This window comes from Chiloscyllium punctatum, chromosome 25 (genome assembly GCF_047496795.1).
Source record: "Chiloscyllium punctatum isolate Juve2018m chromosome 25, sChiPun1.3, whole genome shotgun sequence".
Taxonomy (NCBI): Eukaryota; Metazoa; Chordata; class Chondrichthyes; order Orectolobiformes; family Hemiscylliidae; genus Chiloscyllium; species Chiloscyllium punctatum.
The window spans coordinates 38,644,664-38,660,778 of record NC_092763.1 but is presented as its reverse complement, the minus strand read 5'-3'; the positions used below and the strand labels follow the sequence as shown (position 1 = coordinate 38,660,778).

General features: G+C 36.2%; 1 protein-coding gene across 1 annotated transcript in view; it reads right to left on the bottom strand.

The window, feature by feature from the left end:
- Positions 1–293: 293 nt before the first annotated feature.
- zdhhc9 (zDHHC palmitoyltransferase 9) overlaps positions 294–16,115 on the bottom strand; it is a 115,261-nt gene continuing 99,439 nt past the window's right edge. Inside the window, exons 8-9 of the mRNA XM_072595071.1 lie at positions 15,787–15,874; positions 294–13,143 (exon numbers count right to left, since the gene is read on the bottom strand). Of these exons, the coding sequence (XP_072451172.1) occupies positions 12,919–13,143; positions 15,787–15,874 (313 nt within the window). The 3' untranslated portion in view covers positions 294–12,918. The remainder of the gene's footprint in view (positions 13,144–15,786; positions 15,875–16,115) is intronic.

Genomic DNA, 16,115 nt, shown 5'->3' with positions numbered 1-16,115 from the left:
ATAAAAACATTTCACAGTACTCTGATATCACCATTTGTTTAGACTTCCTTCATAATGAGGTTTTGAACCATCATGAACCATGTATATAGGTCAGATACTCTTTGGAAACGGATTATTACAACAGATGGGAGTGCCAGGCATTATTTGAGTGTGAAGCGAGTGGACAGTAGTCCTCTTACATAACACAAATTGCTGCAAGACAATGGAAGCACACATGAAATAAATTAAGTACAATAATTATATTCATATACACATAATTTACAGTTAAAGATACATTAATTTAATTGCAAAGAAATACATGACAAATGAAATAAAGGAATCATAAATTAACAGTCAATATTGAAAAGGTGTAGAACAATTTTCTAAAAGTTATTATAAATGATGAATATAAATTTTTTTTTGCATTTAGTTTAACATTTCATTCAGACAGTGGGACATAATTTTACCAACTGAACCAAAAAGGCAAACCTGAGGTAAAAGGCTTTTGAAGTCACACTGAATGATAAAGGGAATTGGTAAATTCCCCTTTAGTGCTTGTGGAGCACAACAAATGAACCAAACTTTTGGGACAGATGCCTTTTGATATCTAGATGATCAAACTTGCCATGCTCTGCAATAGCTGAGTTTTGATTCCCTGACACTACCCCTTTAAACAGATCGACAGATGCTCCCACGGAATACAATGGGGTACGAATAATATTTGTAATCCATAATTTGGAAACTGTGCTAAAATAGCAAGAGTTTTTGAAACAGTGACCATTGATGAATAGCAATAAGACAAGACATATGTAAGGCTACCAAATGATCAAGATTCAGCTTTATTAACTAACGACAGCTTCAAGTGACTGCATGTCAGCCACAGCACAAACTGAAAGAAATAGCAAATGTGCATTATTTGCTTACTCTTCCCCCATTTTATTCTGGATTAGATCCTGCTAAGAAACTATCAGCAACAAATTGTACAAACAGACCCCTTCCAATTGGTACAGAACACAAGATTCAATTTTACTTGTTTTATTTGTAAATAGAATTCAGGAGTTATCTTCTTGTCTTAGGTTTAAACTATGTTGTTTAATATTTGCCTCTGATCAAAAATATAACTTCACACCGGATTCAAAGAAAGTTCAAGTAACAGCAATATGAATGGCACATAAATTTATGAACTAGATAGAAAGGTTAGGAATTAGGTGCTCTACAGGTATCACTTAAAGACCTTGAGCTGCTCTCATAGCACTTCATAAAACCTGAAGCAATAGCAATTTCAAATCAAGTTTACATCCTACATTGATCCAAAGCCAATACCTTTCCTCTCAAAATCTTAACGAGCCTAGGATATCTCATCATAAGAAATAGAGATGAAATAAAGTGCAATAAATAGTCATAGTCATTCCAACATCACAATATTCCAATAAACTTTGCATGGATCTAAAATATTAACAAATTTGATATCAAATCATCCAGGCTTTTTTTTAAATTGGAACACAAATGGGAAAATCTTGGATAAATTCTCACTCATTTTCTTGAAATGCACGATTACTTTGAGGAACTTTAAACTTATGCTTGCCAAATAAAAGGTTTTTCCCACAAGATGGTAGAATATTTATTACTGTTAATTCTTGGCCTACAACTGGTTTACTTCAGATCAGTTTTGCTTTCCTACTTATATAAATCTTAGAAATACCAACCTCACCTCATGTACTCTCACACCTCCCCCCCCCACCCCACCCCACCAAAAAAACCTAATTTGCCAACTAATTGTACACTAAGTGTTCACCCCCACGTTTGAATAATTGACTTTAAAAAGTTAAAGGCTCAAAATTCATTAAGAGTATGGTCCTCATTGTTCGGGTTCTGGAACAATAAAACATGTATAACAGTGGTTCTATGGCATGGAACAAAAAAAACTTGGTGCAGTATGACTTCCAATTATAGTTTTTTCATAATACTTGCAAAAAAGAAACATAAAACTGGGGGCAAACAAAGTGAATTAGGAAGAGGAATAACCATTTATTGGAAACATGTTGTTTTATTTGAGGGTGAGAAAAAGATTTACAAGGATGTTGCCATGACTGGAAGATTTGAGTTATAGGGAGAGGCTGGAACATTTCCCCTAGAACGTCAGAGGTTAAGGGGTGACCAGATAGAAATTTATAAAATCATGATGGGCATGGATAGGGTGAATAGCCAAGGTCCTTTTCCTGGGATGGATGAGTCCAAAACTAGATGGCATAGGTTTAATGCGAGGGGGACAAGATTTAAAAGGGTCTTAAGGGGCAATTAATTTACACAGAGGGTGGTGCGTGCCTGAAACGGGCTGTCAGAGGAAGTAATGGTGGCTGGTACAATTACAACATTTAAAAAGGCATCTGGATGGGTACATGATTAGGAAGGGTTTAAGCCAAATGATGTCAAATGAGTCAGATTGGGATGTCTAGTCAGCACAGCCAAGTCGGACTGAATGGTCTGTTTTTATTTCATCCATTGAAGCAGGTTTAGTTTTGGAAAAAATATTTTTCCTTAACAGAGAGGTTTGTTAGATTGTTCTTTCAGCATAGAATGAGAAGCTGTACTTCAAAAGGAAGTCTCAATCAGGATTATGCTTCCATTGGCCTCTGCCGCTAAGTCTACATGACAGCAATGGACAAGGAAAAGATCAGATTAAGCTAAAATGCCCTCCCTCCTTCAATATCAATCAGGGCTCACTAATGATACTTATATGAAGAACAGTCATACAGATAAGATGTTGGAAAGCTGCCAGCTGTTCTAAAATTGTACTTCAATGAGAATCAATCGGGAGATACAAAAAAAAACAGGTAACAGAGGATGTGTGTTCCAATTTTAAATCACCTCTCATTCGTGCTTTGAAGACACTCGACAATATTCTTAGCTGCAGACAACTTAGGAAAATGCTGCTTTTGAAAATTCTCTAGAGTGATACAAGGACCACATTTTCTTCCCTAGATATTTAAAATTTGCTACTTAGATTCATTTAACATATTTCAATCAATCATTCTCAAGAAAAAAAATCAGATCCAATTTTGTTCAGAAAATCAGAACAATAGGGATGGTGATTTCTAATGGTCAGCACAGGACTTTGAGCATTACCCAAAGGTCACTAAATTGTCAAAATAAATACTCCATAAAGAAACAATTTGGATTTATGAACACTGTTTATGGCCAAAAAAGTCCAATGAGCATATCATAAGCTTTCTGAAACAGCTATGTTTCAATTACAAAATACCCCATAATAGCACATAGATTTAAAAATAAAAATTGACCTGGAGAGATGTTCCTTGCTCTTTTCAAAATTGCATGAGATCATTCACATCCAACTTGAACAGGTTCGAATCTGAACATATTTCAACAATGTCATTTCAGAGGATGCAATTCTCCCACAGTACTGCCAAGACTGATAACAGTACCTGGTGGCGGTAAAAAAAATGCATGTTGTCTAGTATGATTTAGAAATGAATAATGAGCTTTTAGCATCCTGTATACTCTGACTTCAGGCATTGCCTTTTCTTCTGAACAGTACCTGACATGTAATCTAACTCCTAACCAAACGACCACGCCCAACCATATTCTCGCAATGAATCCACAGATCATCAGGAAGATCGCCTTAGCCTTGCTCATCCAGATTCATTAATCAGGATCTAAAAGGAAGTATTTGTCTGAGATATGCATTGTGCAGATAAACGGTAGCCTCAGTTCAAATTATGCTTCCTTATAGCTTCTCCAGGCATTCTAAGAGGAGGTGCTCCTCCTTACTAACAGCACAAAGGGATCCACTCATCTCAAAGCTTGTCGGTGGTTAGCAGCTGTGGTATCCATAGGTCTGTTTGGATCCAAGAGGAAAATGGCCAATGATGTCTTTGCACCACCGGGTTGAAGAGGGTTGTGGTGGGTTGGTGGGAGGAGAGAAGAACAAATGAGAAAGCTCAGAAAATATGCATTATGAGGCACATGTGCACTGGGATGAGAAGGTGCAGACTTTGCTTTTAATATTGTAAACATGAAGGGGGAAACAAATTATCCCATGCATTTCACACTGGATTTTAAAGTAACATTGCTAAAATTCCTGTTCATAATAGGCAACAACATTGACATTACCTCCCTGCCACTTTCCATTCTATGCAGCCTTCCTCTTCCAAACTGCTGGTATTTCAGGCTTCCTGCCATACTATTCATTCCCAGTTATGTTCACTGATCCCTTGGCTAGCATTAAATTCCACCTTGAACAATTTTGTTGAAGACTACAATAGGCTTTACAAACCAACTGCACATGATCTCTAATTAATCTGGATTACACTTCCTGATATTACTTACTACCAACACCCTCATCTACAGTTTTGCACACCTTAAGGGAACATTCAAAAGCCTTTAGCTAATATGATAGCAGACAACGATTTTCCAAAGCACTTCATCGACTGAATTGAAAAGCACTACATGAATCAGGTCCTTTCATTCATTAATACACATTTAGAACTTCATAAAGAAAACATTCAACAGACTCAAGATGTCTTTGAGAGTATTACCTAGAACACAGTGCACATCATGACACAATTTTAATTCTAACTACAGATAATAACACAATCCTGATTTTTAAAATGACCTGAAAAATAATCAGATATACAAGATGCTATCTGCCAATATTCCTAAACTGAAATTTTCCAGAAGTCTTCAGTTATCTTTCAGAGATCTATCAAAGGTAAGACTACAAAGAATTAGTCAATGACAAAAATTTAATACATAAAAAAACCAAAAACACCTCTTGAAGTTTGAACACTGTTCTTGCTACATTTCAAATAAACACTTTCTCTAGAAAACATTCACTTTATTTACACATTATAACAGAAATGAATACCAGTAACATCTTTTAAACAATTTAAGTTACATTATAACTTACCAGAATAATGAGTGACAAAAACAGAACTGAAATGCAATGCATTGTCCAATTTGTTAAAACTTCCCCATCTCCTCCCCACCTCGCAGTACTCAAACCAGCAAAGAATATGTATCTACAGTAGTGAGAAGAGTCAATAGGCAACTGTAATGAGTGATCTAGAAAGGGATCATGAAAGCCACAGAACATCCTATTTTCAGACATGTAAAGCTGTGAAAACTAATTAAAATTAACAGAGAAACTATCTAGGGAGGTGATAAATACAATTTGCATATTTCATTACTCTGATCTCCAGATACCATAGACAGGTATGCAAAAAAAAGCTATTAAATAAATCTGCATTTGCTTTGCATGAGATTATGCAAACAAAATGCAGCAAGTGTTGAATTATATGGAGGGTTGTATACAGATTGTAAATCTTTTCACTGCAGCAAAAGCGAATACAGGGTGCTGTATAACTACCAACTAATCTGAAGGAATAGGGTCAGTCTCTGCCAATGACTGGTCTTCTGTTCCTCATTTTCTTGGAGCACACAAAAACACAGTGAAAGTGGAGTGGCTCTACATTTGCAGTCTGAAGTCTGCTGTATCAGTGTTTTGAAAACATTGCTGGAATATAATGAAGAAGTGAAAAAATAATGTCAACTGCTCCTCTGGGGCTCTCCACCAACAATTCTGAGGGGGGTGTCCTACCTGGGATTTCAGCTGATGCCTTACAACATTGACTGACCTGCTGTGTATTTTTATTCACATTTCCAGCAGTTTTGAAATTTATCTTTATTTCTTCCTTATTGATGTCTTTTTTATATATAAAAATATTTCGATTAGATAAACCCAATGTTTATAAAACATACAATCCAAAAGTCAGCTTTCATAAAAACATACGCTAAAAGTAGTTGCTCCCTTTAAAGGAGATTTTAAAATTAACTAAAAGAACAAAAAATATCAACAATGCGCATTATGAGATGACTTAATATTTCCAGTCAAACGTTTGACAAGGACAAATCCTTCATTAGATTTAGTAAAACTCAATGGAGCCCTTTTCAGCATAGCTGACATAGTCTTTAAGTTCAATATTAAAATAGTTTAAATCTGTGTGGGATAAAATATTTTAAATTCTCACTTTACAACAGGTGTCTGAATGTATTTAGTATAACGTTGATCTCTTAAACTCAAAGCCTGTGCATTTCCTTCAAATAATTTTGTTCTGATTGCGCAAGAAAAGAGTCAATCCATAAAAACAAAATCTTAAAGACAGTTCAGTACCACTGGAACAATAAATTAGAGAGGAGGCAAAACTAACCATTTATTTCTATGAAGTTTCACATTGAAAGTATTGACAACTCCAGAAGACTTCAAGATTCTCATTTGGCCATACACAAATCTGATGAAAAATAGTTAAATAAGAAATCATATGAAGACCTCAAAAGTGCAGTCCATCTCTTTCCTAATGCATTGCTGCCCCCAGATTGACACCTTCTTCCTCCCCTATTTCAATGAACTTCAAAGCCAGTGTATTGTAATTCCAAAGAGGCTGCCAAGCATGTTGTAAAATAGAATTAGCAGCTTTACCTAAAGTACTCTTTTTACTACAATTCAATGAGTTAAAGAGCAAACGGGAGTTGACTGTAAACTTCTGCACATATTGACAGTCAGAATTTTCTATTTATTTCATGGGTGAATAGGAGTGTCCCTCCAGCTTTCACCCTCAGTTTCACTCTAAACAATTTCTAAACTGCTGTACTTTGCAACAGGAATTGAAACACTATTTCCAACCAGAACGTTCCTTTCTCAGAGCAGAATGTAGAAGATCTTGTGTTGCACTTTGTGCAAAATTGGGAAGAGAATGCCAGCAAGGCCTGAAGATGGAAAAACTAACTAAAACCAGGAGAGATATGCAATAGAGATAAACTGCCCTTAAAATAGAAAGAGACCATATGAAAGATATGGTCTTAAAATCTGGCATGAGAAAAATGCTGGATTCTATTATTAAAGAGATCTTTAATCAAGCATGAATTGCCCCTTCACAAAACCATGTTGGCTCTGCCAGACTGCAGAGTTTTTTTTTAAAATAGTTTTTTTTTTTAAATATTAGAGTTGTTTGAAGAAGAAACAAGTGAAATGGATAAAGGAATACTTGTGGATCTGGTGTACTTGATTTCCAGAAGACATTTGAAAGGGTGCCACAAAGGTTACAATGCTAAATAAGAACTTATGATGTAGGGGATAATATAGAATTGGATAGTGAATTGTTTAACTAAAAGGAAACAAAAAAAAGTAAGCAGAAAATGAATAGTTTTTTTGGTTGGCAAGATTTGGAATTTACAGGGATCAGTGCAGCCCTCTCAACTATATAAAAAGCGATAAAGATGATTTGGATGAAGGAACTGAGACATATGGTTGCTGAATTTGCTGATGATAGATAAGAATTCCAAACTGTGAAGAGGACACAACAACCCTGCAGATGGATACAGATTGGTTAAACAATTAGCAAATAAAAAGCAACTACTGAGGGAATAATGTGGGAAAATGTGAACATGATTACATTCGCAGGATGAATAGAAAAAATATTTAAATACACAGATTGGATACACTAAATCATGTATGGAAATTGATCAGAAAAACATGAAATGTTGTCTACTCGAACGAAATATTAAAAAAGTTAGGAATTTGTGCTTCAGTCATACATGATGCTGGTAAGACCACACCTGGAATACAGTGTATGATTTTGGTCCCCTTGTTTATGGAACGGCATAAATGCCTTAAAAGTCAGCACTTGACTGACTTCTGGCAAGAAAAAGAGTTGTCTTATGAGCAATAGCTGGAGAGGTTGGCCCTGTATGCAGAGGAATTAAGGAGGAGAGGTGGTCATATTGAAGAATTTAAGATCTTACAGCAACTTAACAGGGTGGATTCTGAAAAACCATTTATCCTATGAGAATGACTAGAGAATGGAGGTTTCCTATCAAGACAGTGAAGGGGAAAAAAGAGAACTGAGGGTTACAAGTCTCTGGGATTTTCCTCCCCACAGGAAGGTCACTGCATATTTTTAGTGTAGAAGTGGTTAATTTCTGACTCCCTTATTTGTCAAGAGTCTGTCAGGGATCACCCCAGTCCAACACCAGCATCTCCAAATCCTGTCAGGGATAGATAGGGACATGGAGCTGAAGTCACAATCAGATGATTCATGATTTTATCAAACCTTAGAACAGCCTTGGTCAGCTGAATAGTCTACTCCTGCTCCAAATTTGTCCATTTATAGGTTTAGATGTTTGATCCACAAAAGGAAAGAATGGGAAAACCTCTGAATGAGTGTCAGCAAGGAGGCGTAGGAGATTTTAAGTTTGAGGATCTTGTGCACCCCTGAACGGTGATGATGTGGAACAGCTAAGAGGAAAAGAGGATAACTTTATAAATGGGAAAGGACATGATCAGGTGGGATGAAGGATGCACAATCATGGCTGGGAGTGAACAAAAAAGGTTATTCAAGGTAGCTTTTAGAGAGATAATTTGAATGGGCAACTAAAAACAAGAATATTGCTGTCATTTTTCGTTAAAACAGAAAAACAAAACAAATTTAAATTAATCAGATTTCAGTACTTGAAGAAAAATATTTGGAAAGAAGGTATACAATTTTAGCTAATAGATTCCAATCATGATTCTAAATTCTTCATTTGTCATCAAGATTTTGTTAAAATTAAAATTTTTCCGCACTACTGCATTCATGGTTACTGAGAAAATGGAAGTCTAATTCCCAAATGGCTAAACACAAGTATATTTTGCCAGAAAATAGACTTACCCTTTCCTTATTCAATTTAAAAAAGCATTAGAGTATGCTCTAAAATAAGGAACTGTATCAAATAAAATATGTATTTACATTTTCTAATGGAGTATACTGTACATCAATTTACCTTGCAATTTAATTTGAGATCAAATTAGTCAGTAGGTCCTTAAAAAATTAAAACAAAATCATGCTGAAGTGGTACAGGACATCAGTGAGGCCTCTTCTGGAGTACTGTGCGCCGTTCTGATCGTCCTGCTGTAGGAAGGAAATTATTAAATTGGAGAGGGTTCAGAAAAGAGTTACCAGGAGGTTGCTGGGAATAGAAGGTTTGAGTTATGAAAATGGACACTTTTTTCCCATTGCAGCATAGGAGGTTGAGGTGATCATAAAATCATGAGGGACATTGATAAAAATTCAATAGCAAGGGTCTTTTCTCTAGGATGGGGGAGTTCAAAACTAGGATTTTTTTTAAAAGAAAAGGTGGGTGGAGACAGTTTTAAAAAGGACATGTGGCAATTTTTTTTTCTATTAAATGGCTCGTGTGGGGAATGAGCTGCCAGAGGAAGTGATGAATGCAGGTACAGTTACAACATTTAAAAGACATTTGGATAAATACATGAATAGGAAAAGTTTGGAGGGATACGAGCCAAACTCAGACAAGTGAGACTAGTTTAGTTTGGGAACATGGTTGGCCTGGACTAGTTGAAGCAAAGGGTCTGTCTTCATGTTGTATGACTCTAAATTCTGAACTGTTCAGTTATGAAGTACTGAAACTTCAAAACATATCTGCTCAATTAAAGTTGAATATTTAAAACTTCCTTCTTAAAAAGGTGCAATGCCAATATACATCTTACACTGGAGTGTTATTCCACAATGAAAGATATTCCAACAGGTCACATAGCATTATGAAATAGCCAAGGCATCCTACAAAATTTGAAATAAGTGACTATATGCCCACAACTGTACTATATTTAACCTTCAAATTTTACTTTAAAATGGTCTAATTTCAAGAATTCCCAGAAAAGATTTCACACAAAATATTACAGGATGAGAGGAGGGAAGATGAATTCGCATCAGCTATTTGTGCCCGAGCACTCCATTAAAGCATGGATTCTTCTCCTTTCACTGAAATGTATTCTCTCTCCAATTTCATTGGCTCCATCCAAATGTTGATCTAAAGATTATTTTGGACACTGATTGAACAAATGGCAAGAGCAAAGGATGGAAAGAAGGTCCAATATTAAAGATTATTTGGATTACACTTCATCATGACAAAAACATCAAATTCCCTAAATAAAAAAAGGTAACCTCTCAAACACTTTTTAATTGCACTCAAACTAGGTCAATATGCAAATGGTTATTTAGCTAATTTCAAATTAATCTTCATTGATACCAACATACGAAACTGACCGAGAGAGAACTTCAATTCCAAAGAGTTTCCCCACTGTTTGGCCAGAAGAGTATTTTAGAAAAAGTAATGGAGTAATAATCAGATTAGGTTCTTGTTCAAGAAAAACAGCCTCACAAACAGCTAAAGATAACCACAAATTTGGTTTGCGTTTTGAGAATGGAAACTACATTTTTTAAGACATTAATTCAAATTATTATATTCTTCAATTGTCTGGGATTTGTTTAGGTCGCAAACATTGAAAGAACCAGCTACAAAATAGTACAAAACAGTTTTCTGACATGTAACATTCATAAATTTCATTCTTCAAATCAAAATTTGTCGTTGAAAACATGGCAAGCAAGAAAGGTTGATGTTCCTCCTAATCTTTGCAAGGTGCACTTAGAAATGTTGTTTCATTTAACAGATTACATTGCATCTCCTACGTAACCAAGTACAGTATAAAAAGTCATCTTGCTGAAATTATAGAATAGTGAAAAACAACATTCAGTTGATCAACTAGAATTTGATTTTTTTTTAAAAAAAACAAAAGCTGGTCACTTTCAACAAGCTAAGAACAGTAGGTCATAAATCTGAAGTGTTCCTACACTGTCCTTGAAAATTATTGGGTCAGTTTTGGTATTGAACCTGAACAAAAAGATAAACCACACGGTAACTGCCAAAAAGGTTGACAGCCTTTTCTTTCTACCTGAACACCCACCCCCCACCCCAGCCCACAACCCTGCCAAAGAAATGCCAGGTGGAATGTCTTGATGTCAATCTAGTTTTCAATCATTAGAATTTTATTGAAACCTTGCTGTGCTAGGGCTTTTGACTGCCCAGCTGCTTCCCCTCTCCCCTCAAAGATTGAAAAGCATCTGCTGTTATGCTCGGAGTAATGAACCTCACCAAACAGCGTTTAATTAATTGGCATCACCCATTCTCCCAGCATATCAAGTAACAGCTTACTGTACTCCATAAATGCTTAATACTTCAACAATACTGTTTTAGGCATCTGATCATTTGTAGGAGAGATCTTTTAAACAGAAAAATCTAAATTTTGGTTCCACAAATTTGGTTTACACTTGGAACAAAAGTCACATACAAGAATATCAAATTCTTGTTGGAGTCAGTGTGGCTTCAGCACTACAGTTCTTTCAGTACGTCATGGTGAACTACAGAATAGAATCACTTTATTAAAACCATTGCAGCACACAGCAGTACTTAAATATGTGCAAAAATGTAAAGCTAATTGAATTCTGTACAAGAGAATGACTGAAATAAACTAAATGAATTACCACTTTCACTGATGCTACAGTTCTATTCTTATTACCATTAACTCATATAGTCACATTTTCAAAAGATAATAAATTTCAAATGGTTGGATCCAGTATCATGAAAGGCACTGTTGTCTGCTCAGAAGAGATTAGGAGCACAAGCATTTGTGTCTCAATCTTTTGTGTTTATGCCTCAGTTAGAAGCTTTTACATTTAAAAAAAAATCAGAGTTGCAGAGTTCCAACACAGCTTGGAGTTCAGGGACTTCAGCCTTTGAGCAAGGCCACTGCTTCCTCTTGGGTCTAGTTTAAAATTTGGTAGTCTTAAGAAACCACAATAGTCATCTTTGGACAATAGAAAGACTGGCTAATTAGCAACAATTAAAAGGGAAAACCTAATTTTCTATGCATACCATAACTGTTGTTGCACTTTTTTAATTAAATTATAAATGGCACCAAACTATATATACTTCTCCATAAGTCAAAATAGTCCCTCATAGGAAGTACTTCCAAATAGAATAGATTTGCTAATTGAGAACAAGTGATTTTGGTAACACAAACTTGAACCATAAGATTCTGTTTCTAACTTCGCTTTTGTCAGCTCTGTCTTGCACCTGAGCATTCAATATCATTTATAATTACATGGCAGAATGACTTGTGAAACTATGGCTCCATCTTATAAATCACACAGGAATGTCGAGGTTTAACTCTGTCAGCAACTATTCCTCCTAGCTAGGTTATTTAAGCCACATCTATTTCACATACTATCGCAGCATGAGTGGCCCCAGATCACAATCCACAAGAAAAAGCAACACACACCATAAGTGTCAGACTGTAATTTGAAAACATCCGATGGCAGCATTAGTTCACAATTTGGTTTTTAAAAAGTTTGTATCACTCTACCTGGAATAATTTTAAGTTCAATGTTACTTAACCTACGTATTAAGTTCATAAACCCAGGGAGACTCCCATTTACACACATACACACACAAGCACGCACATTCTGTAAGACAACTTTCTCACAACCACTTAAATTTGACAGCTTATCGCTCATAACATGCCTGGAATCAGTGACATTTAAAGTTAAACTGGTCAGCTATAAACATAGACATGTTTTGCATAGTACCCACCTGAAACTCAGCACAAAACGAGGTATTCACATGATATTTACCTGCCAGTCATTTTCATGATGTTACAATATATTATGTGGGTAATAAATAGACACTTGATTAGTGAAATCTTTTGCAAACTTCATCTGTCACATGTTTTTGTATTTTGAATTAAAGTAATAAATGCGATTTATGAAGAGACAGATTTGGCCAGGAATGGGTAAATTAGCCTCGAAAGGGTCAAAACACTCAAAAGCCTATCTTCGACATTCCTTGTCTGATATTACTGCTCATTAGTCACGCCCCTAAAAATTCCTTCACAAAATAAATGTACAATACTGATCAGATGGAAATTGCAGTATCAAACCAATTTCATTTGTAGTTTAGCTAGATGAACTGTCTTCCAACTTCCTTTTTGTGCATCAAGTCTTTTTTGCACTTAGTTCAGGAACAAATTTACTAGAAGGCATGCCCCTGGTATGAAGTTTCTTTTGTAACTGCATTCCTTTGCAGGGCTTTAGTGCCAGACTGCATATTTAAGTCCACTGGTTGTGGAGATGGAAGTTGTTTGTGCATGCCAGGTGATGGTACTGTCTCTTTTGCATCTGGTTCAGTTTGCCCAGGTACCACTGGATTTTCTTTTACTGGTGCCTGTTCGTTGGGTATCAATGGAGTTCTACTTGCCTAATGAAAGAGAAATAGTAGGAAAATTTACCATTGCAGTCTTGAATCAAATTCATTCAACTATCTACATAGATGGAAAGGAAACAAAATTATTACAACCATGAAAATTGTGCTAATAAAATGCCATGATTTGGCGATGCCGGTGTTGGACTGGGGTGCACAAAGTTAAAAAAAATCACAACACCAACTTATACTCCAACAGGTTAATTTGGAAGTACAAGCTTTCGGAGCGTTGCTCCTTCATCAGGTAGCTGTGCAGTAGAAGATCATAAGACACAGAATTTATAGCAAAAGTTTACAGTATGATGTAACTGAAATTATACATTGAAAAAGACCTGGATTGTTTGTTAAGTTTCTCATCTTTTAGAATGACCATGTTGGTTTCAGTTCTTTCATATGTAAATCCCAGAACTTTAAGAAAGTTACATCCTCAAGTGAACTTAAACAATAAGTGCCATGTCAGCCCAGATAACTCATTGAAGGAGTGAGGCTGTCTATGCCCCAATATTCAGACTGGTCAGACTTGAGAATGTAACTTTAAGAAAGTTCTGGGATATACATATGAAAGAACTAAAAACCAACATGGTCATTCTACAAGATGAGAGATTTTACAAACAATCCAGGTCTTTTGCAATATATAATTTCAGATACATCACACTGTAAACTTATGCTATAAATTCTGTGTCCTACAATCTTATACTTCACAACCACCTGATGAAGGAGCGGTGCTCCGAAAGCTAGTGCTTTCAAATAAACCTGGTGGACTATAATCTGGTGTTGTGTGATTTTTAACCTAATAAAATGTGGCTTTTTAAAAAATGCACATGTTAAGCAACACAGTTGCCTGGGACAATGATTATGAATTCCAGAGTCAAAGTCAATAGTCCTTGGTATCCCAAAGCAAAGGAGATACAAAAAGTGGTGTGTGCACGCACATGTACGTACGTGTGCGTGTGCGTGCGCATGCAGACAAATGGTCGGAATGTAGAGCCAATTAAGAGACTTATAGTTGCCGGCCTAGAAGGCTGACACCAACATCTAATTTGCTTTGTAAGGTAATCAGAAGCTGTGTTCAGACCATTCTGCGCACCAACATATCTGACAGTGCCAAGCTATATTGCACTGGATTATTTCTTAAATTTCTAAATGCAATTTGAAAACTTCATCCTGCTTAATATTACTTTGATAGTTCTGACTTGCTCTTCAGCTTTCACCAATAGATTTGGGATATTGATGGGAACTTGCAAAACATCCAAACACAGAGTTTTCTGATAAGTATTTGACATAATATCCAACAAATTGTGGACATTTAATCAGAGATAATCTGATCAAGAATGCTACATTTGCAAAGGTGTCCTTTAAAGCCCAAACTACTGTCTTGGCTATTGTCCAGTGTAAACTTTGACCTCAAATCAACCTGGAAAAAGAATCAATGACAAACAAGTAGGTTTTTCCAGTAAGTGTGAATAGATCCAATTAGAGATGTTTCCATAATTTGGATAGAAATCGAGTTGTGATATACAGTTCCCTTCATTCTGATCTGTGCATTGTATATGTCTGACATCAAGAAATTGATATTTAACAAAACCCCATGCTTGGCACATTTTGTGATACCCTTACAGCCTGGTGTGAATTTTCTGAGATCTCTTCTCAAAGAGAGAGGGGAAGGTCAGTGTCTCTGCTTATGCCAGCAAATCACCCACAACAGTAAAGTGCTTCTCATGCAGAAAAGGCAAATTTCATCACTGCACCACTGGGATGTTGCGGTGGATAATCTTGTATGCAGAAGTCAGGAGTTAACTGGCTCTGGCAGAGGAAAAACAGTGTCAGCGAATAGATGATTGTTGAACAAGTTTTGTTTAACAGCACTGTTGACAATGCCTTCTATCACTTTACTGATGATTGAGGGTAGACTGACAGGGTTGTATTTGGCAGAGTTAAATTTATTTTGCTTTTCACAGACAGGACCCAGCTAAACAATTTTCCACTTTGACAGGTAGTTGTTAGAGTAGTTTTACCACAGGCTTAGAACAGATTGGCTAGGCATGCAGCAAGTTCTAGACTAATCTTCTGTACTGTTGCTGGAATTTTATCGGGGCCCATGGCTTGTGCAATATCCAGTGCTTTTAAAGCGAACTAATGTTTGAAGGCAAGATCAAAAGTAGAGTAAAGTTACCAGCAAACAACTGACTGTCAATTTATTTAGGTGTAGATTGCGGCAGGAATCACAATCAGATTTCCTTTCTAAAAAGAAGATCTTTAAGCCCAAATCAGAGCCAAAGCTCAGAACCTCAAAATGCCAGTAATAAGCATCGTAGATGCTCTTCAGTAAGGCATTGAAATGATAAACTAGCTTGTGCTCAAGTTACACTCAATGCAGTTGAAAGCCCCTCAAATCTCATTGCTTGGGTGCAGAAACAGGCAATGAAATCAAACAAACCTGACCCTTCCCACTAAGTCTCTTCAACAATTTTCTCCCACAGGAACGGACACAATCGATTCTTTAATCAGCTTTGTGCCTTTATCTAGTAACTTGCTCCAAAGAATGAAAATGATTTTCACAATGTTTCTTCTTAGTTCATATTTTAGTCTTTAAATGGAGTATCAAGTATCCAAAATACAGAAATGTCACCTGAGTCTTACCGTAATTTGTGGCGCTGTACTTGCAATTTGATTAGCAGTGACTGAAACACCAGTCTCATCCTGAATAAGTCCCCTCCTGTCAAGAACACTGAAAAAGAAATGAGCTTGGTATTGATTCCTAATTAAGTAAAACCTTTTATTCCCTTGTAATGGTATGAACATGTGGTATGGGTAGGAATTGGAATGAGACAGACACACACACAGATACAATAGACAATAGTTGCAGGACTAGGCCGTTTGGCCCTTCGAGGCAGCACCACCATTCATTATGATCACATCTGATCATCCACAATCAGTATCCTGTTCCTGCCTTATCCCCATAACCCTTG